We start from the raw sequence: 26,831 nt of genomic DNA on the forward strand, positions 1-26,831 counted from the left end.
ACACTGCAGCTACTCGGAGTCAAACAATGTTAAGATTTCAGCAACGACACAAATTTTAGAGTGCCCACAGTTGAAAGTAAAACTGTTAGTGCTAGTAAATCGAGCTCAGCGCAGACGACTGCGAAATTTGTGTAAATAACAAATTAGAATTAACTAAAATGTGAATGTGAAATATGTAATGCAGTGGCAGCCTCACGTAAACGCACAAAACCACCAACAAAGAGGAAACGTTCCCAATCGCCGTGAGTGAAGCCACCTCCAATCATCTGCCGTCGCACTCTTAACCTGTCGCGCTGCCTTTATCGCCTGCAGCCAGCCACAAAAACAGAAAACACGACGATTGCGGCTCATTGGTGCCACAGACCAAAATCAGGACATGAGAAAAGCATTCCAAATTGAGCTGTGGGTCAGTATGAATAATGCTGTAACTTTGTCTGTCTACAAACTGTTAACGCCTTTCTCGCCTAACTCTAGTCCCAGCTCTTTCAGCAATTTTAAATTTTCTTTCGTTTTTGTTTTTGTTATATGTTGCTTGTCGTTTGCTGTTTGCTCGCGCACTTGCGTCACCAAAAGCTTTACTTGTCGTTAGCTCCTATACACACAGATGTAGCTGAATATATATTATTATATTCATAATAATATAATGAAATGCAAACATATCGCACTTGTTTATCTTCTGTTTTTCAGCTACTGTTGGGCTGTCGGATTCTTTTAGAGGTTTTCGACTTCCATCTTTTCAGATAACATGCTCCCATTGGTTACTCGTAAATGTCGAATACTTTTCAGACGAACCTCGTATATCAACAGCGCCAAGTTATTAATATACATATATGTATGTGTGTATGTATATACGATAAATATACTATATTAAACAGTTATAGTTCGCTCAGCTCTTCCAATTATCAGTTTTGAATGCACTGAAATAATCGTATGACATTGACAAATGTGAATGTTGTCATTTTAAAATTTATCAGCTCACTCATGTATCACATCGAAATGTCGATATACACTATAAGATTATATACACTATATAACTTATAGTTGAACATATCACAAATTATGCCCTTCAATTATGTTTGCGTTTCGTTCATTAATAGAATATTGATCATTATATTGATCTGTGGATCGTATTCTTCTTGTAAGTGTCGTACTGAAATGGGAACACCTATGATTGTAAGGGTGTCTATATTTCGTCTCAGTTAAGCACTCGTTGTTCTCTCTTTTCTTTTTTTCACTCAGTTGCTCACTTAATTTGTCGCATTGCTTTGCTCCCATGAAACCCCACTGGCTATTTTTAAGCACGTGCCATTTTCACTCTCAGGACCCATAGGGGTGTTGGGTATGATGAGTCTCAAGCACACACACATATGCACACGTACAGACTCCCAAGTGAACATTAATATTTTTTAGCTCATAATATTTTAGAATACAAAAATTTAGTGCAATAAAAAAATTCAAATTAGACTGCGGCAAAGGATGCAACTACATAAGTTCGCCAGTTAATTCTTATTAATTATAAATGGAAGCGCCACCTCTGCACTCCTCGGCTACAATAATGCAGAGTCAACCCCAACGACAAAGGGTCAAATGGCTGTCGATGTCGATGTCGATGCCGCTGCGCAATTAGTTGTGGCTACCCCTCGGTGCCTGCTCTGTCTTCCTCTCCCTCTTCCTCTGCCTCTGCCTCTGCCCACCCACTCTCTCTTCTTCTCCCAACAGGCCAGCGTCTCATGTCGTCACACGGCTCAACATTTTTCTATTTTGTCTAGCTCACGTTTTTAGCACAGTTCCCACTCTCTATCTCTTTCTCTTTTCTCTCTCGCTCTCTCACTCTGATGTAGTCTGTATTTGAATAGCGGTGACTAGCTCTTTGGATGCCTCACTTGTTGTGCCACAACGACGCATCATTCTCAGTTGCAATTATAAGCCACGCGGGTCCCAACTGAATGTTGTGTGTGAATTTTCAACAAGTTTCATCGCTCGGGATAAAAATATATAAATACAAATAATTTAATATTTCGTGCACGCCATCAGCATGGAAGCAAAGAATTCGTTTATGTAGATCTTAAGTGTATTCACTGATCGAAATGCTGCTGCTCCGACGGTATGTGCGAGAAGGAAGGGTTTCTTAAATAAAATTAAAATTTCGACAATATGAGACACAAAATTAAAGAGCAATTTCTCATAGCGTTTGCCATTTGGCAATTGGGCCACGCATACACGCCAGTTGTACGCCATGTAAGCCGGCGATAATCCCCTTCCGAGGTAGAAGAAGCATTGTTCGTTATTGGGTCATGAGATCATAAGCCATACTGCACATTGACTGGCCCATATAGACGGAGATACGCGTCTGTGTGTGGAGGCGCTGCCTGTCTGGGTTGAAACTATTTTTAGTGTTCCGCGTGCGTAATGAGCAAAACAAGTACGAAAATACTTTACTCTATCCACTTGTGACTCTGATAAGTGAAATTGAATTCCAGAACTCGAGTCTCTTTTTACCTTTAGTCTCTAATTGAATTTGTGTTACGCTGGATTACACGGCCACTGTTTTTACTGACAATATATCAGGATGAGCCCCTTACCGTCGGCAACTGGGCAACAAATGTATTTGGTCAAAAATAATGCTAATAATACTAACGATAGTAATAACTATAGCGAGTGACTAACTGTGGCTTGTTATCAATTTTAGAGCACAAATAGGCTGACTTTTCTCCGAGCTCGGCATTTGAGCCTTGGCTTCGCATTACGTGCGATTTGCTTGCGGCCATCTTTTTCTTTATTACCCCCAAGAGCCAAACAAAACGAGGTAAAGCGTAAACATGTGTCTGAGGGAGTGGAGGTGTGTGTGGGTGTGCTAGTGCTGGCAACTGCCTATCGTAAAAACAGGACAGAAAAATTAGACAAAAGGCACTTCAAACAAGAACGTAGCAATCGGATACTACTGACTCCATGATACTCATTCGCTGTAATTTTTGGTAGAGCCCAGCAAACAGCAAGGTAGAAATTGCACAGAGTCAATATAATCGCTGCGTTGTCGTTTACACGATATTTGTTTTTAGATTCATGCTAATTGGATATATTAATATTTATATGAAACCTATTAGACTTCCAATTGTGTTTAACGAGGTAAAAATTAGAATTAAATCAGCTGCAATTTCATAATATTTAAGATCTGCTTAAAAGGGCTAGATCGACCCAGCTCGTATATACAAATGAAAGTTTAGATTTAAGTTAAGAAGCATTTGATCTCTCTAGAAAAGGCTAAATTGTAAAAAGGCTATATTGGCAGCACTGTCGTGTATGCCCCTTATCCAAAACAGAACTACCTGCACAGGTATTTTAACGTAAGGGGCGCTTTTCACTTCACGGTTAACCGTAATGCGCTGGCTTCTTGCTTGTTAGGCGTTATGTCACTCTTGGTCTACTCATTCGTTATATTTAATGCGAAATCAATCAGATTAAACTTGATGGGCGTGAAAACAAGAGTATTGCGGTTAAGGTTCTGTCAAAAGGTTCGATTGGGCTAAATTCGTTCAAGTACATTTTTATTGATATTTCTGCAACCTTTTGCTGCTTGGATATGTTTGCTTAAGGCTATGTCTAGAATTAAAAATACATTCGTGTGTATATTAATAATAATGTATTAGTATGTATGTGTGTGTTTTAAAGAGGAACCTTTTTGGTTTTTGGGACAAATACAAAAGTCGCGCAACTGGAGATCATGATTGAAACTAAGGAGAACCTCAGAACAGTTCGTTAGGATTGTTGCTATGACAAATTGAGAAATTCACTAAATACAGCTAAACGTGTTCTGGGCATCCGCTCCATATTATCTTATAAAATAAAGCACATGTGTGATATCATTTCGTTATTTCGTAATGTAAACTTGACTGTGGGAACCGGGAACTGGGAACTGTTTACACATAGCCACTGGATTCAAGCTTCAGCGCGCCCTCGTAGGTGGGCAGGCCCGATATATCAATGATTTTGCTCATGTCCAGGCTGATGATGCCATTCTCATTGATGTTGTTGATATCCAGGTCAGCAGCATCTGCTTCAGCTTCAGCTTCAGCTACTGCTCCTGTTGTCGCTATTGATGATGTCGCTGTTGCTGCTGCTGTTGCTGACGTCGCAGCTGCATTGTCATTTTCGTCTATGTCCATGTCTATGTCAGCAACAGTTGCTGATGCAGCTTCAGTTGTGCTGTCCACCACATTTCCATTCGCCGCATCAGCATCAATTTGATTGGGATTTTCGATGGCGGGTTGCTGCTGCTGTTGTTGGTGGTGTTGCTGCTGTTGTTGCTCCGGTTGCTGCTGTTGCTCCGGCTGCTGCTGTTGCTGGTGTTGAGCACTTGCCACATTCTCATTGGCATCACACTGTTCCAGGACACTTTCGACAGATGCCGTCAACGCCTCGTCTTCAGCCGCGTAGCGGAATTTCCCGCATAGCGGACAGCCGCGTCTGTAGTGGTTGTGCTGCTGTTGCTGGTGATGCTGGTGCTGACTGTATTGCAAATAGCGCCGCCCAAAGCTGTTGAGCCGCATGGCCGCCTGAGCATGCTTGCGCGCCTGTAGAGCCAGTGGCAATGGCGGCGATGATGACGGCAGCTCCATCGACATGGGCATGGGCATGGGCATATATGTGTCCAGCTCCTGGCAGTGTCCACTGCGAGCTGCAACGGCCGCCGCGGCTGCGTTCCACATGTTCTCCACCTCGGCCCGCTGCAGCGAGTAACAGGACTGCGCATTCAAGGTGCGCTGCAGCTGCTTATTAGCCATTGGTCCTGCTCCAGCAGCTGCTGCATTGCTGTTGCTGCAGCTGCTGCTGCTGCTGCCCGCCATTACATCGGTGTTTGATATTTCGATTCCTTGCTGCGCGCTGTTTATGTCCAGGGTGGAGCGGTAGCCGGGCGGCGGTGATACGCGCTGCAACATCAGTTGCTGTTGCTGCAGTTGGAGCTGCTGCTCCTCGAGCTGTTGCTGCTGCTGCTGCAACAGTTGCTGTTCGTGTAGGACGACTGCGTCGTACGACGGCGGCGGCTCATGGTGCAAAGCTGGCAGCGTGGCCAAACCATCCGTTGAGTCACCCAAGAACAGGCCCGATGTTTCATAGCACTTAAACAGAAGAAGAAGGAGAGACTTATTAAGGAGTTAAAATTGCACACATTATAAACGGATTTGTATGTAGACCTTCCAGTCCAGGGCTGCATCCGCTTACACCCGTTGACAACTCTCTGTGACATGAACCGGACTAACGTTGATTTACGCTCTACTGCCGACGATGCCGCCAGCGCCTTTTCCCACAGGGCCAACAAACAACAATCAAAGCACTGAGACCGGCTAAATAAAAGTAGCCTGCACAGAGGCCAAGAGCTTATTAAGAGTTTGCTACACCGCAAAGTGGAGCCGAATGTCTATTTCAACTTGGCCTTTGGTTGTTATTTATTTATTTCCCTCTGCTTTTTTTTCCGTCCTCGTAGCGTCTGTTAAATACTTCGCATTAATATTTATTACCAACGTCCTCGATGAGAGTCGAGTGTGGCGGCTAAGACTAAAGAATCGAATTTAAATTGTTTAGTTCCTGGTTGCGGTTGCTTAATCAATTGAGAAATTAGGAAAAAACACGTATCATACAAGAGCGCTTAGAGTAAATGTTTTCTCTCTCTATATGTCTTCCCTTTTTATTCATTGCTGAAATGTTGGTTTATATACTACTACTACTCCTGAGAGAGAGAGAGAGAGAAAGAGAAAGAGAGAGAAATAATACATATATTAAGTGTCCATCCTATTGTTGTGTGTATGATTAATGTTGGGAAGGGTTCCATTTATAAGTATCCAACCTATATTACTTAACTCTTAATTGATATACATATATATTATTACCTGTTCAACGCTGTATATTTCCATATTGGGATCGTTTTCCAGCCACTGATGTTGCTGCTGCCTGTAGGCGGCCTCTGTGCGCTTTTTAATATTGCGATGGCAACAATAACAAACGACACACAAAATTGTCGTCACCAGGCAGAGCATAGACCTACAAAAAATAGAGAAGGCAAGCAACAATAATTTCACACGTAAAAAAATATAAATATTTCACAGAGTTAAGTCAAATATAAGGACTTGAACCATTGTAAGGAATAGAGCAAGATCTACCCGTAAACCGTAAACTTGGTCGACAATGCTTTGCTAACATCCATGTATTATATGTACATACATACATTTCGATGTGTATGTGTGTATTGTATCCCGAGTACAATGAGCGGCCATTCGCTGTGGCTTTTGTTAATGCGGACTGCCGAACAACTAACCATATATCGATTGTGAATTACAGCATTTTGTGCGCTTGTATGTTCGCCCCGAAGGCATTTCGACAATATTGGCTTACAAATAGATTAAATAATTGCCAAAAACAAAATGTTATTCAACACATTGTTCACCGTTGAATTATGCCATCTGGCCACAAATAGCAAGCAAGCAAGTGTCACTATGTACCTGTATTGTATATATGTGACTGATGTGAATACGTTTACATAAGTATTGCTAGAAAGGTTTTCTTGTTATCGAAGTATTCTTGAAGTCGCCTGTGTAACCTAGATAGCGACAAGTTCTGCAGCACAGTAACCTCGTTAATCTGTCTCTGAAATCTGTTACACATTACACAAATCAATGATGTCACTTAATCCACTTTAAACACAATATAATGCCCTTTGTCCTCTGACATGCTTGCGCTACCTTTCCCTCTTACTTTCGTGCGTTCTTTCTCTCAGTCCCTGCTCATTTTACGCCGCGCCTCACGCAATTTCTCGCATGTCAACCGTTCATTAAAGGCCCCAAAAAGCGTTCGATAGTGTTAGGGCAGGAGGAGGAGTAGCTAAAACTATCATCGGCATGTGTAGCTTTTATTTCTGTTAAATTTTATTGACATGCTCCCAAACAATCGATAAGTAAGTAAACGTCAAAGTCAAGCCTCATCGACTGCAGAATACTCGCTCGAGGTCCGCGCGAATCATAGAATCTATCAGGAGAATTTATATATGAGATCAGCATTGATCCATCTGTGAAGCTTGTCGGTTCTAGATCTTAACCTACAACATTTGGTCTAGTACATAAAAGCCTAACGACGCCCATTTCCAAATTTGTAGGTTTGACCGCAACCACGGCATAAAACTGATATACTCTACTTTCTTCGTGACCCAGGATAAAAGTGTATAAAAAAGTAGTTAAAATAAAGTTACGGTCATCGGAGCGCACGCCGTTTGCAGACATCAAAAGTTTGCTGTTGTCGCTTTAGCATTTATTTTTACTCAGCCTACTCCTTCCGGCCTCCCGCCGATCTGAGTTAGTGTTACAAGAGAAGAAAGAAGAGGAGGGATATATTAATTTAAATAAGCGGACGTCACTCCTTGGCAACGAAAAGGGGACCAATTATGAATATGATTACTTTGTCAGTGCCCAGCGTGGAGTGGGAAGGGAAAAGCTGCCCTCGCAATGTCTTGAGGATGCTTCGCAGAGCTGCGTGAATTTTTTATGTTATTAATTTGCAGACGCCCCATAAATCATAAGGATAACCATTTTCTATATGATCTATGGAGCCGGAGTCGTAGCTGAGAGATGATGAAGTATTCATATACAGAGAATGTTTTGCATAATGAACAATTAGAAATATTACAAAAAGCCATTTCATTTCATTTAAGAGAACATGTATTCAGCTAAGCCCTGTCATCCTCTCCTGCTCTAAACATTCTCACTGTGGCTGGCATAGCAAACTGTGCCATAGATGAATAATTTGATGTGAATAATGCAGCATTGGCATTGCCATTGACTGTCGCTACCCCACTCACCCGCCAAGCAGGAGATTCACGCTGCCATTGACAACGTGAGCGTAGCTCTGTGAGCCTCCGCTCGAGCTGCTTCCGCTCCCAGAGCCGGCGGCGCCGTTGAGCAGCGATATGCCAGCTCCAATGCCGCGCTGTTGATTATAGAGACCCATGCCGCCATTGTAGTACGTCGTTATCGAGGAGCTGCTGGCGAGCTCCTGCGAGTGCAGCACCTCCTCCTCCTCCTCGCTCGTGGGCAAAGATGTTGTAGTTATTGTTGATTCTCCTCTCGCTGGCTCTGTCGTTGTCGTTGCTGTTGATGCTGACATGACTGTTGCATTGTTTAGCTGTTGTTGCAGTTGCAGTTGCTGGTGCAGCTGTTGTTGTTGCTGGTACTGACTGACCGCCGCGATTATTGCATAACGCTTCAAAGACATTTCTCACTAGGTCTTAAGGCTAGAGACGATTGCATAACAATTAGCCAAGGCGCATATTAGAATGCCCATAGCACAAATTCACCAACACACATTGACACGCACACACACACACCGTGACAGACTCAACACACCTGTGCAGTCCTTTTAATTGTGGCACACGCAAGTAGTACCGTTGCCTGACGCTGCGAGCGCTAGACTGAAATACCAAGGACAACGGCCCTGCCTACTAAGTGTTATCCTCGTATACGTTATGTACGTCAGCCCGGCACGCGAACGAACGCGAGGTAGCGCGCACTAGAAAGGTGCGATCGATGGCCAAGGTAGCCAGGCCACCTGCCAACAACAATAACACCAACAAAAACAATTTGTACAAGTGTTACTATTTCTATACTCGCTGATTATTCGCGTTCCGTGCGAGCTGCGCCGCGGCGCGTTCTGTGTGCGTCTTGGCAAATGCGTTGCGCTGTTGCAACTGAGTCCCGGCTTGACTTGCTGACTAGCTGGCAGCCAGGCAGGCAGGCTGCTTTGCTTGGCTGGTTGGCTGCGTAGCCAGGCTGACTTGGCTTATCCTTCCTTCTGTTGTGCGCCACGACGAAGTTGTTAGGCAACCGAGTACGAAGCAGCTTCGGCTGGCTTGCCTTCGGCTAGCAGCAGCAGCAACGACTTCGTTTATGCCGTTATTTCTGCTGCTGCTGCTGACACTGCGCGCCTGTTACAATTCGTGCCGCCATTTTGCTGTTGCTTTGCAGGCTGCCTTTCCCTTTTCAACGGTAATAATGGAGGCCAAAAACACAGTTCTTCGTATTGAGCTTCCTCTTTGTGTGTGCCTTCGTCTATTATATACAAGTATATATATATATATGTGTGTGTGGGTGTGTATGTCTGTGTGTGGTTCCTGCACGTTTCACATCAAATTGAGCGCCAACTGCTTTTGTTGTGTGTGCGATTGTTGTTGCTGCTGCTAATGCTGTTGCTGTTACTGTTGTTGTTGATGTTTTTGTTGTTGTGGCAACCGTGCATGCCATTTGCACAACACTTGTCGCCAACTGTCGTTTTTCACGGCATGCGACCATAAATAATAACGCGACTCTAAGCAACAGTCGGTGCGCTGCATATTGAGTATGGTGCGTATGCGTAATATTTGCAATGCCAAACTATTACTCATGCGAATTAACAGCTTCTATTTGCTCTTAAACAATTTTACATGAAGTATTCTGTACAAAGAACAACAATGCAGTATGCAACAGCTTATAGACTGCTCATCAGTATTGGCATGGGGTCAACCGGGCGTATGGATAATATTTGTAATACAAAGTGTGTCAATTTTGTTAGTTTATTTGAATACAATTTACTATATGAGGTTGGATCAAGTCGAGTGCATGTCTCAGAGGTCGTTCTCAATATTGTTGCCCGCCACTGTACATGCGTCCAGCAGCTGGCAGGTGGTTCAAGAACATATGTAAATACTATATATATGCACGCCATTTTTGGGACCAGCGCTAAGCTAGGCCCACCAGCCCATCCAGTAAAAACTTGAAGAGCTAAAAATCCGTTCAGAGTCGCGCTCAGTCGCAGTTACCTACACCTCGACAGTCGCACGTACGGGCGCCGTTGTCGGCCGTGAATAGCGCGAAGGTTTCGCATACTCTGTTTAATTCTGTGCGCCATATAAGACCGTTTAAATATAGATCTGTGCTGAAAGAGCTAGCACATAATAATATAACATAAGCAGCAGCAGCTGCTGCTGTTATAGTTGTCGCTGTAGCTGTCGAGGAGCCCTTCAACAGGCGATTCGTCTGTGAGTCGCAACCACAGATGAGGCGCGTCTCCATTAGCGCCAGCATTTTTTGATGATGGATAGTTTTCGGCGATTTTACTCACTAACCTCATCACTGCGCACGCGCTGCAGGTAAGCAGGTGACCCAAGCACGGGTCGCAGCTAGCTGTGCTCGATTGTATGATGCGCCTCGTGCCTCTGGAATTGGGCTACAAGTAGTCTTTGAGCGACAGCTCCGTATCCCTGTCCTCATTCAAGCTAGGCTGCAGCAGTTAACAAAGGCTGAGATCCGCTCAGAAAATGGCTAAATCAGCAGCACTGGCGACAGCTAATGAGGCAGCCACCGATTGCCTTTCTTCTTTCTTATGCATTAACGATGTATGCCTCTTGATTTATTATGCACAGGCCATCAGACGTAATGCCGACGATGCCCCCAAAAAGGTGCACTTGTTTCTTTATGAATTTAACACACTCGTCACTTTCTACGCTCCGTACTCCACGTGCTTCCATGTGCAGTAGCACGTTTTCCCTACCTGTGAGTGTTTGACACTCGCAATTGAGAAACTCACACTCGCAACACAGAAACTGTATGCTCTGTGGCACGTGGACAGGAGTCTCTTTCATTGACCAGCCATAGCATAGCATATTTATGTATTTACGCTAGCACGCTGCATGAGCAGTAATTCAACTAATATTTCAGTTAGTAGCCCCGCTGAACATGCACGAAAGGGCGTGTCCAGGTTGATGTGGGGCAACGGGAGAGTCCAGCAATTGTGCACAATACGCTCAGTGTGTCAGCGACATTAGTCATTAGTCATTAGTCAGCAGACATGAAGCCTCGAAGGTCCTGCTATTAAACATGTCCGTGCGGTCTAAATTGTTTGGTGTTTGTCTTTGGGAGACTTTAACCCATACGTTCAACAACAATATTGACTTGATTTGCAAACACAAACAAGGGCGGATGTGTCGTGGGCTGTTAATACATTTAAATTACTTAATTAGAGCTTCTTAATTGGTTGCAAATGGGTCATCTTAACTTGCTCAACATGTGTATGTATTAGTGGCTATATAATGTTGTACTTTTTACTGTTTTGACTACCAATATAATATTATTTAAGAGCTCAGATAGTACCTAAGATTTGGTTTTAATATCCGAAATAGAAGCCAACCAACACATTGCCACTGCCAAAGGCTGTCTCTGCTTAAAACTTCATCACATTCGTATTTCAATAAATGTATAGACGATAATGTGCTATATAGTTGCATTTCTGAAACATTGTTACGGCATTCGTTCTTGGCCATGCAACGAAAGAAATGGCATTTTCTGGTCAGTCACATTAGTTCAGGGTAACTATAACTCTTGAAATGTATATGGTGAGACCTATTTGCTCAGTTTGGGATATTTTATAACCGTTTTTCATTCGCCATTATGTGGCACACACAAACAGTAAAGCCAAAAAGGAAAATGGAACCTGAAAGCGAGTTCTGCTGCTGCCATGCATTGCGTGCCAGATGCTATATATGAAAGACAAACAATTTGCCCATGGGCTTTATGTGTCGTAAAAGCCAAAGCAAGTTTACTCCCGCAAGGAGAGTGAAACTGAGAAGGGGTTTCCTTTGATTTTATTGATTGTTAAGCCCCGTTCAGTTTAGTATCATCAGCCAAATTACTGGCGGTAATTAAAATTCAATGTGTTCCTTGATTTGTTGCTGCGGCCTGTTTGTGGCGTGAGCTCTTGATTGAACGATGATGAGAAGGATGACATGTAGTATTAAGTTCTGGTGTTGGATATTTTCTATTTTTAAGGAGTTAATTGCTGTCGAGTACACTTGACAAGAACTTCTTTTGCCGATTAACATTGAATCTTCATTTGGTGTTTACTAAATATTTTGCAAATGCTTCCGTTTCTGTTTTATAGCCTACGTTATCTGTTTAAGATGTCACTGGCCGTCTCCCTACGCCGTGCCTTGCTGCTGTTACTCTCAGGAGCCATTTTCATTCTGACAGTGCTGTACTGGAATCAGGGCGTGATTAAGACACAGTCCTACAATGAAGCACAGCTGCGTCCACACCTCCAGAAGGATCGCAGTTCGGCTCCCATGTAAGTATAGCAATCTCAGCTCATTCCAATAGGTACAATTAAATTAAACGAATTTCTTCTCTTTTCTTAGACCGCTGGAAAAGTCATGGACCTATAAATGCGACAATGACAGATGTGTACGCGTTAATTATAACAAGAACGGAGCCAACGTGAAGCGTGTCTCCTTCATCAGCTGTTCAATGACCTGTGGAGATATTAACATTTGGCCTCATCCCACCTCCAAGTCGCTGGTCAGCGGTCACACGCTCCGCTTCTCCGTGGAGGATGTACAGTTGCGGCTGGATACGCCGCATCGCGAAGTACGCAAGCGCCTCAAGTTGGCCTTTGATGTGCTTGTCAGGCAATTGCGGCAAATACAGCAGCTGGAGTACGCAGCGCCGCGTGCAGAGGAAATATCATCTGTCAGCGAGCCAGCTTCGAAATCTACAGACGGTGCTGCATCGCCGCTAGCTAGCGGACTTTTTAGCTCCACTTTTGGCTCACACCGGTCTGGCGATCTGGATAGCCTGCATGTGAAGCTCTCGGTGCATGAGTCAGGCGAGCTCGACTTTAATCTTGACAACGATGAGAGCTATGAGCTAGCAACAAGCTGTAAGGAAATCTAATATTTAGAATCGTTTACTGTTAGTTCTCCTTTGTAACCCTTTGTCTCTATCTCTCTAATGACAGTTGAGCATCGGCGTTTGACTGTGCACATCAGGGCCAAGTCATTCTTTGGCGCACGTCACGGACTGGCCACGCTGCAGCAGCTAATTTGGTATGACGATGAGGAGCGATTGCTGTGCACCTATGCCAGCTCCTTGATCAATGATGCGCCCAAGTTTCGATATCGCGGCCTTATGCTGGACACCTCTAGGCACTTCTTTTCCGTGGATGCCATTAAACGCACCATTTCGGCAATGGGCTTGGCGAAGCTGAATCGCTTTCATTGGCACATAACGGATGCTCAGAGCTTTCCATATATTTCACGACATTATCCGGAGCTGGCTGAGCACGGCGCCTACTCGGACAGTGAAACATACAGCGAGCAGGACGTGCGTGAGGTCACCGAGTATGCCAAAATTTTTGGCGTGCAGGTGCTCCTGGAAATCGATGCACCTGCGCATGCGGGCAACGGCTGGGACTGGGGACCCAAGCGGGGCCTTGGCGAATTGTCGCTATGCATTAATCAGCAGCCATGGAGCTTTTATTGCGGTGAACCACCGTGCGGTCAACTAAACCCGAAGAATAACCACACCTACCTCATACTACAGCGCCTGTACGAAGAGTTTCTGCAGCTAACGGGGCCCACGGACATCTTTCACCTGGGCGGCGATGAGGTGAATCTCGATTGCTGGGCCCAGTATTTCAATGATACGGATCTACGCGGCCTGTGGTGCGACTTCATGCTACAATCCAATGCGAGGTGAGCCACATGGAACTCGGTTAGGCATGTTAATTGTTAATTTTGATTTTGATTTTGATCCGACACAGACTGAAAGTGGCCAATGGAAATGTTGCGCCCAAGCATGTGGTTGTCTGGTCGAGTGCGCTGACAAACACCAAGTGTCTTCCAAACAGTCAATTCGTGGTTCAGGTGTGGGGTGGCAGCACTTGGCAGGAGAACTATGATCTGCTGGACAATGGATACAATATTATATTTTCGCACGTGGATGCTTGGTATTTGGATTGCGGCTTCGGCAGCTGGCGAGCTACTGGCGATGCCGCTTGTTCGCCTTATCGCACTTGGCAAAACGTTTATAAGCACCGGCCTTGGGAGCGAATGCGTCTGGATAAGAAGCGCCGAAAGCAGGTATTATAGACGACTTGTGTTCCATTTGCAAATAATGTAGATAACAAATGATTGCCTCAATAGGTGCTGGGTGGCGAGGCTTGCTTATGGACCGAGCAAGTGGATGAGGGTCAGCTGGATAATCGATTGTGGCCGCGCGTTGCTGCCCTTGCCGAACGTCTGTGGTCAGATCCTAATGATGATCATGACTTCGATGTTGTGCCCCCAGAAGTATTTCGACGAATCTCAGTGTTTAGAAATCGTCTTGTTGAGTTGGGCATCAAAGCCGAGGCGCTGTTTCCCAAGTACTGCGCGCAGAATCCCGGCGAGTGCATTTGATATATTATGTAAATGAAACGGTGCCCCATCTCCCCCCACTCTGTGCGTTAATTAGTTGATAGTGTAATTGTTATTTTTTATTATTACATTACATATTAAGCGTCCACTAAACCAATGCATTAGGAAGCGAAGTAAGCTAAGGAGGCGACTCATTTGAAAGACATTATACGACCAAGTGGTTTCTGGCTCCAACAGCCATACGTAATCACGAATTTAATTTCGATATAGTTACATTTCAGTTAAACTCTGTCGAATCATACGCACACACACATACTCAGATGCCAGTGCTGTCATCAGGCCTTTATCGGACAGATCCATACTCTTTAAAAATCGATAGTAAGAATATTCCATTGATAGTAAAACAAATTGTTGACTCTTTTTGTATACATCTGTCCTGTTTTAACTAAAGGTAGCTGCCAGCACTGTCTCACAGACATACGTAATGGCCCACATTTTAGTTTTTTGTTTCTTTTAATGTTTTGGCAATTGATTAGGAAGTATTTGTAAGTGAGACAGTGATAGTTTTTAGCTAATATACATATATAGGGAATTCGTAGATTTCATACACTCAGATGCACACAACAGGTATATACAGTAAATACTTAGTAAGGCATTCTTAGCGTAGACTACAACGTTAATCTAATGAATGAAGAAGAACAAATGAATGAAGAAGAACAAATTTTGATATTTTAAAAGCTTTATTCGCAAAACATGAAAGGCAAGATACCAACAACAGCAACAAGAAAAGAACATGACTAGTATACATACATACATACGTATACATGATATTGTGTGACAGCAAATTGTTTTATGTTTCATTTCGTAATAGGATTATTTTAAATTACATTATCAGTGATACAAACAATGTGACCTTATGGAAAAATAAATAAATAGGAAGCGGACAAAAAACAAAAATCATAAATTATAAAAATTAAAAAATAAAAGAAGAAAGGCCTAGGGTTAATATACACTCATATAGTATATGTAATCATAATTGTACCAACAAATTTTTGCACGCATTGGCACGTTATTGAACACAATAAGAACAAGAGGAAACTAGGAAACTAATAGCTAATTTTTAATAACAGTTATGACAATTATAGGAAAGCTGCAACACAGTGCAACAATCCATTGACGACGACTCGATTCCCATAATTTGGCATCTTTTTGGCGACATCTTGACTTGACCCGACTCTAAATATTTGTTAATGATTGCTGCACTGTGTAGACTCATCTGATCTAATCTTAGTTGATCCAAATAAATTATGTTTAAGCTTAATTTGTACTTAACAAAGAATTTGCAAACTAAAAAATTATACGTTAGTTCTAAACATTTTGCTGTAACTTCAAGTCACTTTTTCAACAAAATATAAAACGTAAAATCAAAATCCTTATTCACATTGAGAATCTTGGCTGGCAAATGAAATTAGGAAATTCATTTAATTTTTTTTTTTTTTCAGATATAAATTTGTAATTTGTTTTTAGCTTTTATTTTAGACAAAATCGGTTAAGTCTATGCTTTGAAAGCGATTCAATGATCCAATGCGAGTGTGAAGTGAAGGTCTCAGGCAGATCACACACTCCTCGGTGCTGTAAGAGATCGGGATTGATGTAATTGATATAGTTTGAAGTTGAATAAATAAATCGGTGCGCTATACTTTACAAAAGTTAATACTTTAATAGTCTGCTCAATACAATACTTATATACAAATATATTTTGTTTATATGTACATACAAATATATATGTTTATTTTGCACTAATATATGTAGGTATTTAAAAAGAAATCTCAATGGCGTTCGGTATATACATAGGTATCATTCTAAATGTCCAGCGGGCACGGGACTTGTCGAGGTCAGTCTACAAAAATGATAAAAAGTGTACGGTAAAAAACAATAAATTAAAATCCATTAAAAATAGTACAAATAAAATATATTAGGCTTCATACTCGTTCACAGTAAAAACAAGTAAGAAGGCTCTAGTCGAGACTGCTCGACTAGGAGATACCCTGAACCCTCTAAGCTGATATTCTAATCATTCTGCACTTTTATGCACACACACATACACATGCATCCACACGCACGCATAAGCCTGCGCTCTGCTAACTGCGCAGTAAGCAGCGACTGCGCTTGGGCTGCGCTGCAGTGTGGGCAATATTATGAGAATTTATTTGTTGAATAATTTCTTTTGTAGACATAAGATCTTAATGAAACTTTCAGAGCGTAATTATATGGTGAATACGTGTGTACATTCCAAAGCACAAGTCTCTAGTACTTGAAATGCGTTTTTTACAAATTGGGGGCGAAGGGGGCGTGGTATCCAAAATCTGTAAATTACAAAATCTTTATATCCATTAACTTTATATACAACCCAAATTTGAAGACTCCAGGTCTAAAAATGTTCAAATTAGACTGAAAAAACAAAATCAATTTTTCGATTATTCTCGATAAAAAAGTTATCGGACGATTTATCGAAAAAATAAAGCAAACTCGTACTGCGTATGGTACTCACGAGTATGCATGCCAAATTTCAAGTCTCTAGCTCTTATAACTTCTGAGATCGACGCACTCATACGGACGGACGGACGGACGGACGGACGGACGGACGGACGGACAGACGGACAGGGCTATATCGACTCAGCTCGTCACGCTGATCAAGAATATATATACTTTGTGGGGTCTGCCACGCCTCCTTCTGCCCGTTACATACTTTTTCACAAAACCATTATACCCTGATTTCCCATTTTCAATGGGTTCAGGGTATAAAAAAAGGTAAATTTACTATAAATCAGTTATGCGTTTCTCTGTAAAAGTGAAAAGAGAATAACCTGCAACACTTTTAGATTTTGTTCTAAAACTGTACACAGTAACAATGTGCATATAGATTTGTATCTTACTGTGATAAAAATAGATGGATTCCCAGACGGACATACTATAAAACTATTATCCAATCTACACAGCTTCGTGAACGAGTATAAAAATAAATTATTCATGCATCTTTTAGTAGGGGTTAGTTGAAGCGAAACGTGAAAGAGGCGAGTCGGTAAGGGGCAAGATGCATTTACAATATTAAGCGGGAAAATTGCGTATACGCACCGTAGACTTTCAGTACGCGAGCGCTGCGAGTAGTCTTTGGATGTGCGATGTCTGAAATGGAAATTAAGTTTTTTAAGCGAGTACAGCGAGCCACAGCAAAAGAGGAGAACAAGAATACAAAATGAATTCCAATGAGATGTGATAAGGACAACAACAACAACAACCCAGATAAATAGTGATCGAATGCTTATATGAACGTTTATGCATTTTGTACCCATTTATAAAGTTGATCGAGCAGTTAACGCACCTGCGGTTCTTGCGGGAGTTACTGCGATGAATGTTTCGACTCTCCCGCCATATGACGAAACGATGTCGTAACGTCTGCCGCACTTCCGAGTTTAGAAAGCAATAGAATAGCGCCACGAAGAAACCCTTATACGAGAGAAACGAGTCATAGAATGACAACAGATTTACGTTTGAAGTGCATGTCATTCTCACCTGTGTGCTGAGTAGGAAGGCGCGTAGTGCCTCGAAGAGATTGCGACTAATGCCCTGCTCGGGGCCAGTTAACACCAGTAGATAAGTGATGCCAAATAGGGGTATTAGCACCAGCAGAGCCTTGGAGGCCTTATAATACTGTCGTGTTTCGAATGTTTGAGTCGATCGTAATTTGGTGATGAGTACCTTAGATAAGACAAAGTGTGCCGATTCATGTTAAAGCCATAAAATGGGTACAATGAAGACTTACCCACATAATACGTATGAGAAAAACCAAATTAACGAGAATCGCCAGTGAGGCGGGCCCCTTAAATATCCAATCAATGTGAGATTCTCTCATCCAGGTGCATTCAATTTCCAGCTACATGAGTTATCATAAATAAGTTATCAGCAGTGCAAACATACAAACCTATGACGCTCTTACACCATTGAAATGATCGTTCTCCAAATGCGATGCAAATGCCTTGGCAATAGACCACACCAAAATACAGAGAGCCGGACAGCCCCAGCCAATCAGTGCATAGATAACAAAGCTTATATTCTCGCTGGAGAACGTCTGCACGACCAGAATATACAAATAGAGACCTGCAAATAATAATGGCTAAGCCAACTCATGATAACTGCAAAGAGACGTCAAACGCACCTTCCACAAACATCCAGAAGAAATTCGTCAGGTAAAAGTATTGGAACATTATGACCAGCGTAATGCAGCCAGCCTGACTAGATTCAGTGGTTATCTGGAAAGGATGGGAATACCTCTAAGGTGGTTACTCTGATTTAATGTGATTCTCAGCACTGTCTACGAACCACTTGCAGGAAGAGTGTTAAGATCCAGAGTAGGGCCGAGGTGATGTAAGTTAAAAATAGATTCGCATGGATTGTGTTTCTCAGACAGCGCAAGTCCCTGCAGCAAAGATAAATTAATAGGAAATGTTTTATATGGTGGCTCGGTCAGGCACCACGACTCACTTAAAGCCTAGGAATATTATTAGCGCCACCACCAAAGTTGCAAAACTTATAAAATAACCACCAGCATAGATAATGGCAGGCAGATCGACGCTGGCTGAGAACTCGGGAACATCAGCCACGGAGCCCGATTGCTGATGGCACCTGCTGTAATTGGAGTAGTGATTCCACGTGCCATTCGCGTGGCAATAGCGTGTTGCATTCTCTATAAGCGGGGAGACCAGACCATTTAGATACTATTCCGAATGGGTAGTCAGCCATTTCTCACCTGTTGTGTCGTAGTGTACTCCTTTGAACTCCTCGAAGCAGGACAGAACAGCCCAGCTGCTCGCCTTGGTGCGGGGCCAGCAAAGCACCGAATCGAAGGAGGTGGGACAATGCAAATCCTATTAAAATGATGACAGAAAATGTTTTTTATAGATGGCATAGTTTGATAATAATGCTTTGAGCTTAAAATTAAAGAAAGTGCAAGCTGCAGTATTCATCATGAGTCGTAAAGGTAAGTATAAGTCTATACCATACAAAACAGTCTCTTCGGCCCTCTTACTGTGTATTGTATTCTAAAATTTTCTTCAGCTAAGTGTGTTGGACATCATCATCTTCGATGGGAGGAGAAATATAGATACAAAGCAAAAATAACGCTGGATAGTATTAAGTTGTCAAATATTATAAACATATAAATATAAATATTTGTATAACAAAATGTATATAGCTCACAAAAAATTGTGTAAGTTTGAAAAACAATAAATAATTTTATCATTAAATATACGCACTTTTTTTTTATTATTTAACAGGGTTTCTTCACTGGGAGTTCATATTCAAAAATTAACGGTTCATGCAAAATATGGTTGCATAATTTCGGGAGGCTTTTGTGGCCGTTAGGACCAAAAATTGAACTGCTATTTTGAAAAGTACCAGGCGAACAGAAATGAGTAGCAGAATAGAAAAGGTAAAATGATATTTAGCAGAATACGATTATGTACTTTTAACGAAAATTTTGCAAAGCTTGGTATTTGGAACATGTACTCATGTATACGTCTTAAAATCTTCCCGATTCACCCACTACTGCAATGTTATTCTGGGTTTCTCTTGCAAATTACGAAAGGGAAGCAAAAAATTACACCAAAATTAGATCGAGGGTAGTTTGCAAATGTGCCAATCTATCTATCATCTTTAGGCCTGAACTAAAATGGATATTCAATAATTTTTAGTTTTTATTTGTTCCAATCTTATATCCACATGTGACGTTTCGAACTGCCTTCTTATGTGCTAAAAAATTCAAAAATGTTCATTTTGGCCATGAAATATATTTTCAATTCAACCCATCTCAATTAAAATCAACCAAAATAAATAAGCAAAAAGCTCAATTTTGATTGCTTGCCATAAATAATCGATCATTGATATTGGCTAGGGGCTAGGGGCTGTCTGTATATACCGATGTGTTTGTTTATCAACAAATAAAGCAGTAAAACATATTAAAACAATTCGTGCATCATCGAGTAACCAGAACACTTTGATTTAAACTTTAACTGGGCTTCCTTATCAGCCATGCGAATCGGGTCTGAATGATGTCACAGTTTGTGGTAATGTCCGCAATTGATTACAAATAGAATATATATTTTCATTCAAATATTATACTTAATATAAAACATTTAATTTGCTCTTCTCAAAAAGCTGATGTTTGACTTTATCGGTCGGTGATACAACCTTGAATTAATCCCTATTCCCTATGATGAGTTAGAATTAAAATATATACTACACATTAAAATGAATCTATAAATTTCTATTAATATTGCTTTTTCCACATTTTGTAAGTACATTCAGTTAATTCTATTCAAAACCTTTAAATATTAGTCTATTTATCTTTTGGTTATATGTTTCTATTCAAACATTGAGTGCAGTCCATGTATTTGTATGTCCTTAAAGACCTTAATTAGTTCACTCCATCTGCACTCACCGAATTGACATTTGATGATACATTACTGCTGCTATTGCTATATAGATGCTTCTCCAGCTCTGCTTGGTGCCTGCACTGCTCCTCCAGGGTTCGATTGATAAGTAGAGCACCGCTGTGCGGCTGCTGGGTGCCAATTAGGGCGCTGGCCCGCTGCAGCATGTCTAACGAGAAGTTGGCAATGGCATTGGCAATGTTCTCCGCCGAGGCGCCATCCAGGCTCTCCACGAACGCTTGCAATTCCTCCTCGGCCATGCGAAGTTTGTTTGTCGAGGCGGAAAGGTAGAAAGGTAACTAACTGCCGAGGCAATTGGTTATTGTCGATGATTAGCCTTTCAGTGCACTGCTGCACATTTGCTGCTCACTCCCGCCCGGAGTTGGGCATGTGCGTGTGACGTTATGTTATTTCTACTGTCTGTCGGCTGTGTCTGTCCCACTGTAAGCATGTCAGCAAGAGGTCAGCTGTGTGTACTTGCAGGTGTGGACAGGGCACACGACTGATGTTGAACCTGACACACACTTCCTCTTCGCTCTCAGTGATGGGACGGGATGCGCAATTAAACAGCTCAGCAGCGCCGGAGATAGACAGAAATTGCGCAAATATGTGTGTTGACGAGCTGAAACGAAGTGAAAGAGCGAGCGTACCTCTGCTTGATGATATCTGAGTGTCTGATAAAATCAAGCAATGAACTTATTCACGCACTATTCCCCACAAGTCCAGAAAAGCAGGGCGCGAGGCCTCCCACATCTGAATATGTGGCTCAAGTGTGTGTGGCACACATATCTGAATAGATATGCCGCTGAGTCGTCTTATTTGATTTGTATATACATATGAGTAGGCATATGTATATGGAACTTATAAAAATCTGTACAAATAATACATGCTACAATCACGTGGCTCTGCCCCTAGAGACATATACATACATATGCAGATAATGTGCAGATAAATAAACAACAATCTTTATGGCCCCTACACTTTTGGGGCGGGGCTACTGTGACTGTTACTGGGTTACTGTGAATGCCGAACACTCTGGCCCCAAAGGGAACATCTCTAATTGCCGGCAATCGAAGGAGGCCATAGCGACCCCGATCGCAACTAGTTATCAATGGAAACCAGTTCGCCTTAACGGCGGCACCTTTTGCCTTTAATTAAAAAGCCTCGAATAGAACTGTGAATAGAATGTAAATATATACAATTATAGAGAATATCATATGGAATCATATTCGCTTATCTCGAAAAGCTATTTACATTATTTCAACTGAATCCTTAAATGTGGAACAATTATTCTAATTGATGCTCACATTGTCGCCGAGCTGACTAATGGCTAATGACTAATGACATTCAGCGGAACAATGAATGAATACAGATGAAATAATAAACTCAATTAATTGAAGATGTTGCCCGCATTGCTGATTCTAATTAAAGATGCTTCAGGTGGGTAATTAGATATGCAGGAGCGTACTTATTGTGTACTCTGTCTGCCCTTGGCTTTCGACTCAGCGGCAAGGACTCAATTCGGGCGAAACGGCTGCCAGAAGCAACAACAACAGCGAGAACAACAACAACAACACGAGCTTGCTGGTTACAGTGATTAAAACAAAAACACGCCACTTATTTATTAATGAGTAAACAGCAGTCAGCCATGCAATCACAGCCAGTCACTTACAATTAAAGGTCTATTTGACTTATCTGTCATTTCTGTGCTGATATCTTCACAGACTTCATCCCAACCAAGCAGGTACAGAGAAGGGTCCCCACAAACTGTTAATTCAACATATCATAAGACACTTGATAAAGTAATACAATAAAAGAAAAGTGAATTATTAGAAACTAGATTTCGAGCAGATGTTCGTCTTGGACCTGTCCAGCCCAGCTCTGCCTTCAACTTTAGGCGTGGACATGCTGTTCCATCACTGGGAAGACGCTGAGATAGGCAGCCGATTTCCAAATGCCAGTTTGTGGCGTATGCCGCGATTAAATATTTGGCGAGCTGCGATTTATTTATGATGCTACGGGGCAAACAAGCGCAATATTTGCACGGGTGCGTTAGATTATGATTTTTATTTTGTAGTTAAGGTTTGCCATTCCATTAAAGCAACGGCTGAGGCAGAGGCAGAGGCGGCTAATTTGGCTGCTAATGCGCACAATTAACAGCTAAAGCTGAATGCAAATAAACAGCCTTCGCAGCTGCCTCCAATGTGTAAATAGAGCAAATAATATTCCCTGTTGTCTGAAATGGCCAGTAAGCGCTATAATTTTGTTTGCCAGGTTGCGATCTGTAAATGATTTATTAAGTGTCAAAACAAATGAACGCCAAATAGGTAATTCTATATATACTGGCATTGCACACATGAGGAACATTATTTATATGCCATATATCGAGGGTAGTATCACTGCTGCAATGACAAAGAAAATGCCGAATCGCCAACTGCTATCATAAGACCCTATCAATTATATGTCTGTTTTGTAGCCATTATCGGCCTTTGGGCTGCATATTAGGCGTGCCATATGCCATATGCCATATGCCCTGTGCCTCATGCCTTATGCCATAATGCCATTTGTCGGCTACAGCGCAATAAAAGCCACGTAAATGCTGAAAAGGTCGCAAGCAACAATTTTATGAATGAATAAAGCCCCAACGAAAGCAATTGCAATTGGAGCTGAAAGCGTCGTCAGCTGGAATGGAAGGGTGCAAATCAAAGCCAGATGCAGTCGGGCGATATGATCGATATTTATGGATGCCGGAAAGCAAATAAATTGCTTATTTGCACGCCGGACAGGCGACTCTCCAATTGTTCGACCGGCTGCCCCATTGCCCGATTGAGTGACTGTTTTCCTGCCTCAACGCAATCGACTCGCTCAAGTCAAGGCACACAAAAGGCAAACAAATTAAAGCCAAAGAAAACAAGCACACACATTTAGAATGCATGCGCCTGTGGTTATATAGCCATAAGTTTACAAACTTAAACAACAATGCTAAGACTCAATAAATGGCGCTGCATGGCCCACGCGGCGTATGCGCATTTTCCGACATCGACAGCACCAACAACAACAATAGCAACGAAAGCAACAACACCATCGCCATCAGCAACAACAGCATCAAGTATACGCCGAGGTAGCAATTTGGCGCGCCTGTTCATTTCATATGCGATGGCAAAGGAAATCTCTAAACATGGTTTAAACTTCAAACAAATTCTGTACAACACTCAGATAAGGGCTGCCTGCGTGCAAAGTTGTTTCATGTGAAACTGATACGTGGGCTGAGTCGAAAATTTCATTTGCAATTATTATATAAATATCAAAAGAAGCTGCAGGAATCCTTATTGCCTGCTCGTTTGGGCTTGCCTGCCGGCAGGCAACACGGACACGCACCCAAACCACAATTCGCAGGGAAGACCACGTAAACAATATGTAATTTCACGAACAAATTCATGAGCTTGCAGAAGCCCTTCCAGAGCTTGTTTTATCTCTTTAGCAATGTCTATGGTTGTGGCTGCATTCATGTCCAGATAGCAACGGCAGCTATCACAGCCGAGGCAATTGCCTCAACTAATGGAGTACCATTGAATTCAATCAGTCTAATAGGGGCGTGGCATCCACCCTGTATTGCATTTAGAGTAAGCTGCAGCTACCGTACACTAGGTGCACTGATTGCTCTTCAGAACTAAGTGGACTCAATTGTTTTAATGCATTCGCGAAATATTTTGCACTCGCACTCAGAAATCCATTTAGCTATCAGCTTCGCCTATTCGCCTCTCCGCACTTAAGTATAATTAAATATTTCTATTTACTTAATAATTGAAAATCTAGAGCTATAAACAAATAAGTTGGCTCTACAATTTCCTACACACCCTACACAAATTGTGGAAGTCGCCACAGTGTTTGTGACTCTGGCTCTGCGAGAAATAATAATTATTGTTAGCTTTGGCATATTTTAATAAGATTTTATTTTATTTAATAAGATTTTATTTCAATTAACTAAATCAAAGTAACCAGAGGGTATCTCGTAGTCGACACCGTCTCGTGGCTCTCTATTTTTTACTTCGCTACTCTTTTAATTTGAAATATCGTTGTTAGCGTTCTGTCTAGTTGTGTTGTTAATTCTGCAACTTTTTCGAATTTTATTTAATGTTTATTTTAAACACTGGAGGCTACTAAGAACTCACTGCAAATTTTTACATTGTTTATCTTTGATCAACAACAATAACAACAACACAAAAGCCACTGTAACGAAGAGTGAAGGGGATAGATAGATGGTATTATATATAACATATATAGCGAAAACTGTATATACTTGTATGTACGTATGTATGTGAAAAACATCCATAGAGAAGATTGCTTCACTTGAACTTGGCAAGTTATATTGACGAAAATATTGGAGGAAAGGGAAGGCCCACAAAAATAGCTTCAATTGGCTTGGGTTGACTTTGGGTTGGCTTTTGTGCGTTTGCGTTTGAAAATGTTTATATGGAGAGGCTAATCAGACGTTTATTCATCAATTTAAAAGTCTTATTGTGTGCCAATGGGGCGATCTGCTAAGTGATCAACAGTTGCCAGGGCGCTCGAACCCAGTTGGTTAAGAAAAGATCATTTTTATTGGTTGTTTATTTGCCCAATGTGCTAATGCAGTCTATATATTCTGAATTGAGGCGATTCTTTGTTTGTTGTTGTTATAAGTTAAGTGTGAAATCGGCCGCTCTTGAGAGTCTTTCCATCCAAAGGTCCGAACTCGAAACAAATTTTGAAATTACCGCCTCACCCACATCTACTCACTTGCTCACATGGTGTCTGCCTTAAATGTTTATCGCCTTTATCATTTTTATTACTTAACTCGCACACATATCAACTATTATTACTATATATTTACATATATATGTATATATATTTATAGCATATATTCAAAACTCACGCGCCGCTGTTGATCACATTTACTTTGGGATCGCACGCAAACGTACAATTTGTTTAATTGCAGATAGCAAAATGATAAAAATGGATATTTGATCACAAATTAAATGCAATGCAAAATTATGTAGAATTTTCACTTATTTTATACTTTTGAACATTTTATTTACATTTCTTCTTTTTTATATATTTATTTATTTTTATTTATTTATTTATTTTTTGTTTTTTTTTATGACTGTGTTTTCTGTTTTGTTTGGGAGTTTCGTGAATCCGTTTTGGAATCTATAATTTTATAAAGGTTGCGGAGGCTGCGACGAGATTCGCAATCAAGATAACGAAATCAACCGACGATGCCGTGGCTAAGCTCACGTCCAATGACGGCAAATGACAGCGATGTACTACGTCCGGGAGGGAGCTTTCGCGTCTGGTCGTTCGGTTTCTTACGGTGCGGGAGCAAAGCCCAAACACAATCAAACTTTGCACTGACGACGCCCACAAATAACGAAAACACAGGACTCGTTCGACACGACGCACAATGGGCCAAATATACAAATTATTGCGAAATGCAGTGGAATACATCAAAGACTAATTATTCCAATATTTAAATTAATCTGTAGTCGTCATTGTAAATTCGAATATAAACAAAATTTCTATTTTAATATTTACTCACACCAAACCGAGTGTTACCTCAAAATATTTGTATTCATATTACCCTCTAAATTTAAATGAATTTGCATATTGTTCCAATCAGTTCCACTGTGCGAAGCTCGCAACAACTTGTGGCTATGGCAACCTGATTAGGTTTGGCAGTGTGTCTGTGTGTGGAACAGAGAGCTAAAGCTTTCGCCTAACTGAGACCGGCATATACTTCTTACCGAATTGTGAACGTGAGCATATTGGCTTCGCACAGTATGCTTTTGTTTGCTCCAAACCTCAACATAGTTACATCTGCTTGTGCCTAAGTTAATACAGTCAGGACTCAATGCCGAAGAAACTCTCTTCCTTTCGAGACATTTTGGAAACAGAGTATCTCTCAAGCCAGTTATTATAGCTTGTCTAGAATGCCTTGGAATTTGCATTCAATAGACAGCGAGTATGACGATGTCGTTGACTATGCCTTAACATGAAACCCGCAATTGACAATCAAACTGAATGGGCCGTTAATACTTTTTGCCGATTACTTATTGCTACAATAACAACAAATAAGCACCCTGTGTAAAAAGCGTATCAAT

The 26,831-nt window shown here is 41.6% G+C and overlaps 3 protein-coding genes and 1 long non-coding RNA gene across 8 annotated transcripts; 2 read left to right on the top strand and 2 right to left on the bottom strand.

Moving 5' to 3' along the window:
- The first annotated feature begins 49 nt into the window (after positions 1–49).
- On the top strand, positions 50–15,633 carry LOC6578249 (probable beta-hexosaminidase fdl). Of its 3 annotated transcripts, XM_032729573.2 has the most exons (7): positions 50–242; positions 313–406; positions 11,953–12,135; positions 12,206–12,726; positions 12,805–13,540; positions 13,609–13,927; positions 13,991–15,633. In XM_032729573.2, the coding sequence occupies exons 3-7, from the start codon at positions 11,972–11,974 to the stop codon at positions 14,243–14,245; spliced, it is 1,995 nt and encodes a 664-aa protein (XP_032585464.1). In that variant the 5' UTR covers positions 50–242; positions 313–406; positions 11,953–11,971; the 3' UTR covers positions 14,246–15,633. The 3 variants fall into 3 exon arrangements, with proteins under 3 accessions (XP_032585464.1, XP_002004165.1, XP_015018506.1); XM_002004129.4 differs by having other exon boundaries at positions 50–406; XM_015163020.3 differs by lacking the exons at positions 50–242; positions 313–406 and adding an exon at positions 2,073–2,104.
- LOC6578248 (myb-like protein AA) lies at positions 3,529–9,345 on the bottom strand. Of its 2 annotated transcripts, none has more exons than XM_002004128.4 (3): positions 7,844–9,345; positions 5,886–6,036; positions 3,529–5,117 (listed from the first exon to the last, which is right to left on the bottom strand). In XM_002004128.4, the coding sequence occupies exons 1-3, from the start codon at positions 8,254–8,256 to the stop codon at positions 3,918–3,920; spliced, it is 1,764 nt and encodes a 587-aa protein (XP_002004164.3). In that variant the 5' UTR covers positions 8,257–9,345; the 3' UTR covers positions 3,529–3,917. The 2 variants fall into 2 exon arrangements, with proteins under 2 accessions (XP_002004164.3, XP_032585472.1); XM_032729581.2 differs by lacking the exon at positions 7,844–9,345 and adding an exon at positions 6,748–6,929.
- LOC6578250 (diuretic hormone receptor) lies at positions 15,303–26,014 on the bottom strand. Of its 2 annotated transcripts, none has more exons than XM_044010484.1 (12): positions 25,471–26,014; positions 20,700–21,313; positions 19,011–19,128; positions 18,746–18,947; positions 18,584–18,680; positions 18,420–18,513; positions 18,201–18,361; positions 18,027–18,137; positions 17,777–17,962; positions 17,586–17,710; positions 17,339–17,389; positions 15,303–15,835 (listed from the first exon to the last, which is right to left on the bottom strand). In XM_044010484.1, exons 2-12 carry the CDS (start codon positions 20,949–20,951, stop codon positions 15,739–15,741), a joined length of 1,494 nt encoding a protein of 497 aa, XP_043866419.1. In that variant the 5' UTR covers positions 20,952–21,313; positions 25,471–26,014; the 3' UTR covers positions 15,303–15,738. The 2 variants fall into 2 exon arrangements, with proteins under 2 accessions (XP_043866419.1, XP_032585470.1); XM_032729579.2 differs by lacking the exon at positions 15,303–15,835 and adding an exon at positions 15,899–16,103 and having other exon boundaries at positions 25,471–26,013.
- Positions 19,123–20,685, top strand: LOC122757651. The gene is made up of 4 exons (XR_006357751.1): positions 19,123–19,241; positions 19,319–19,469; positions 19,537–19,691; positions 19,748–20,685. It is a non-coding gene; the product is annotated as an uncharacterized LOC122757651 (long non-coding RNA).
- Positions 26,015–26,831: the final 817 nt, after the last annotated feature.

This window comes from Drosophila mojavensis, unplaced genomic scaffold (assembly GCF_018153725.1).
Source record: "Drosophila mojavensis isolate 15081-1352.22 unplaced genomic scaffold, ASM1815372v1 contig_80, whole genome shotgun sequence".
Classification (NCBI taxonomy): Eukaryota; Metazoa; Arthropoda; class Insecta; order Diptera; family Drosophilidae; genus Drosophila; species Drosophila mojavensis.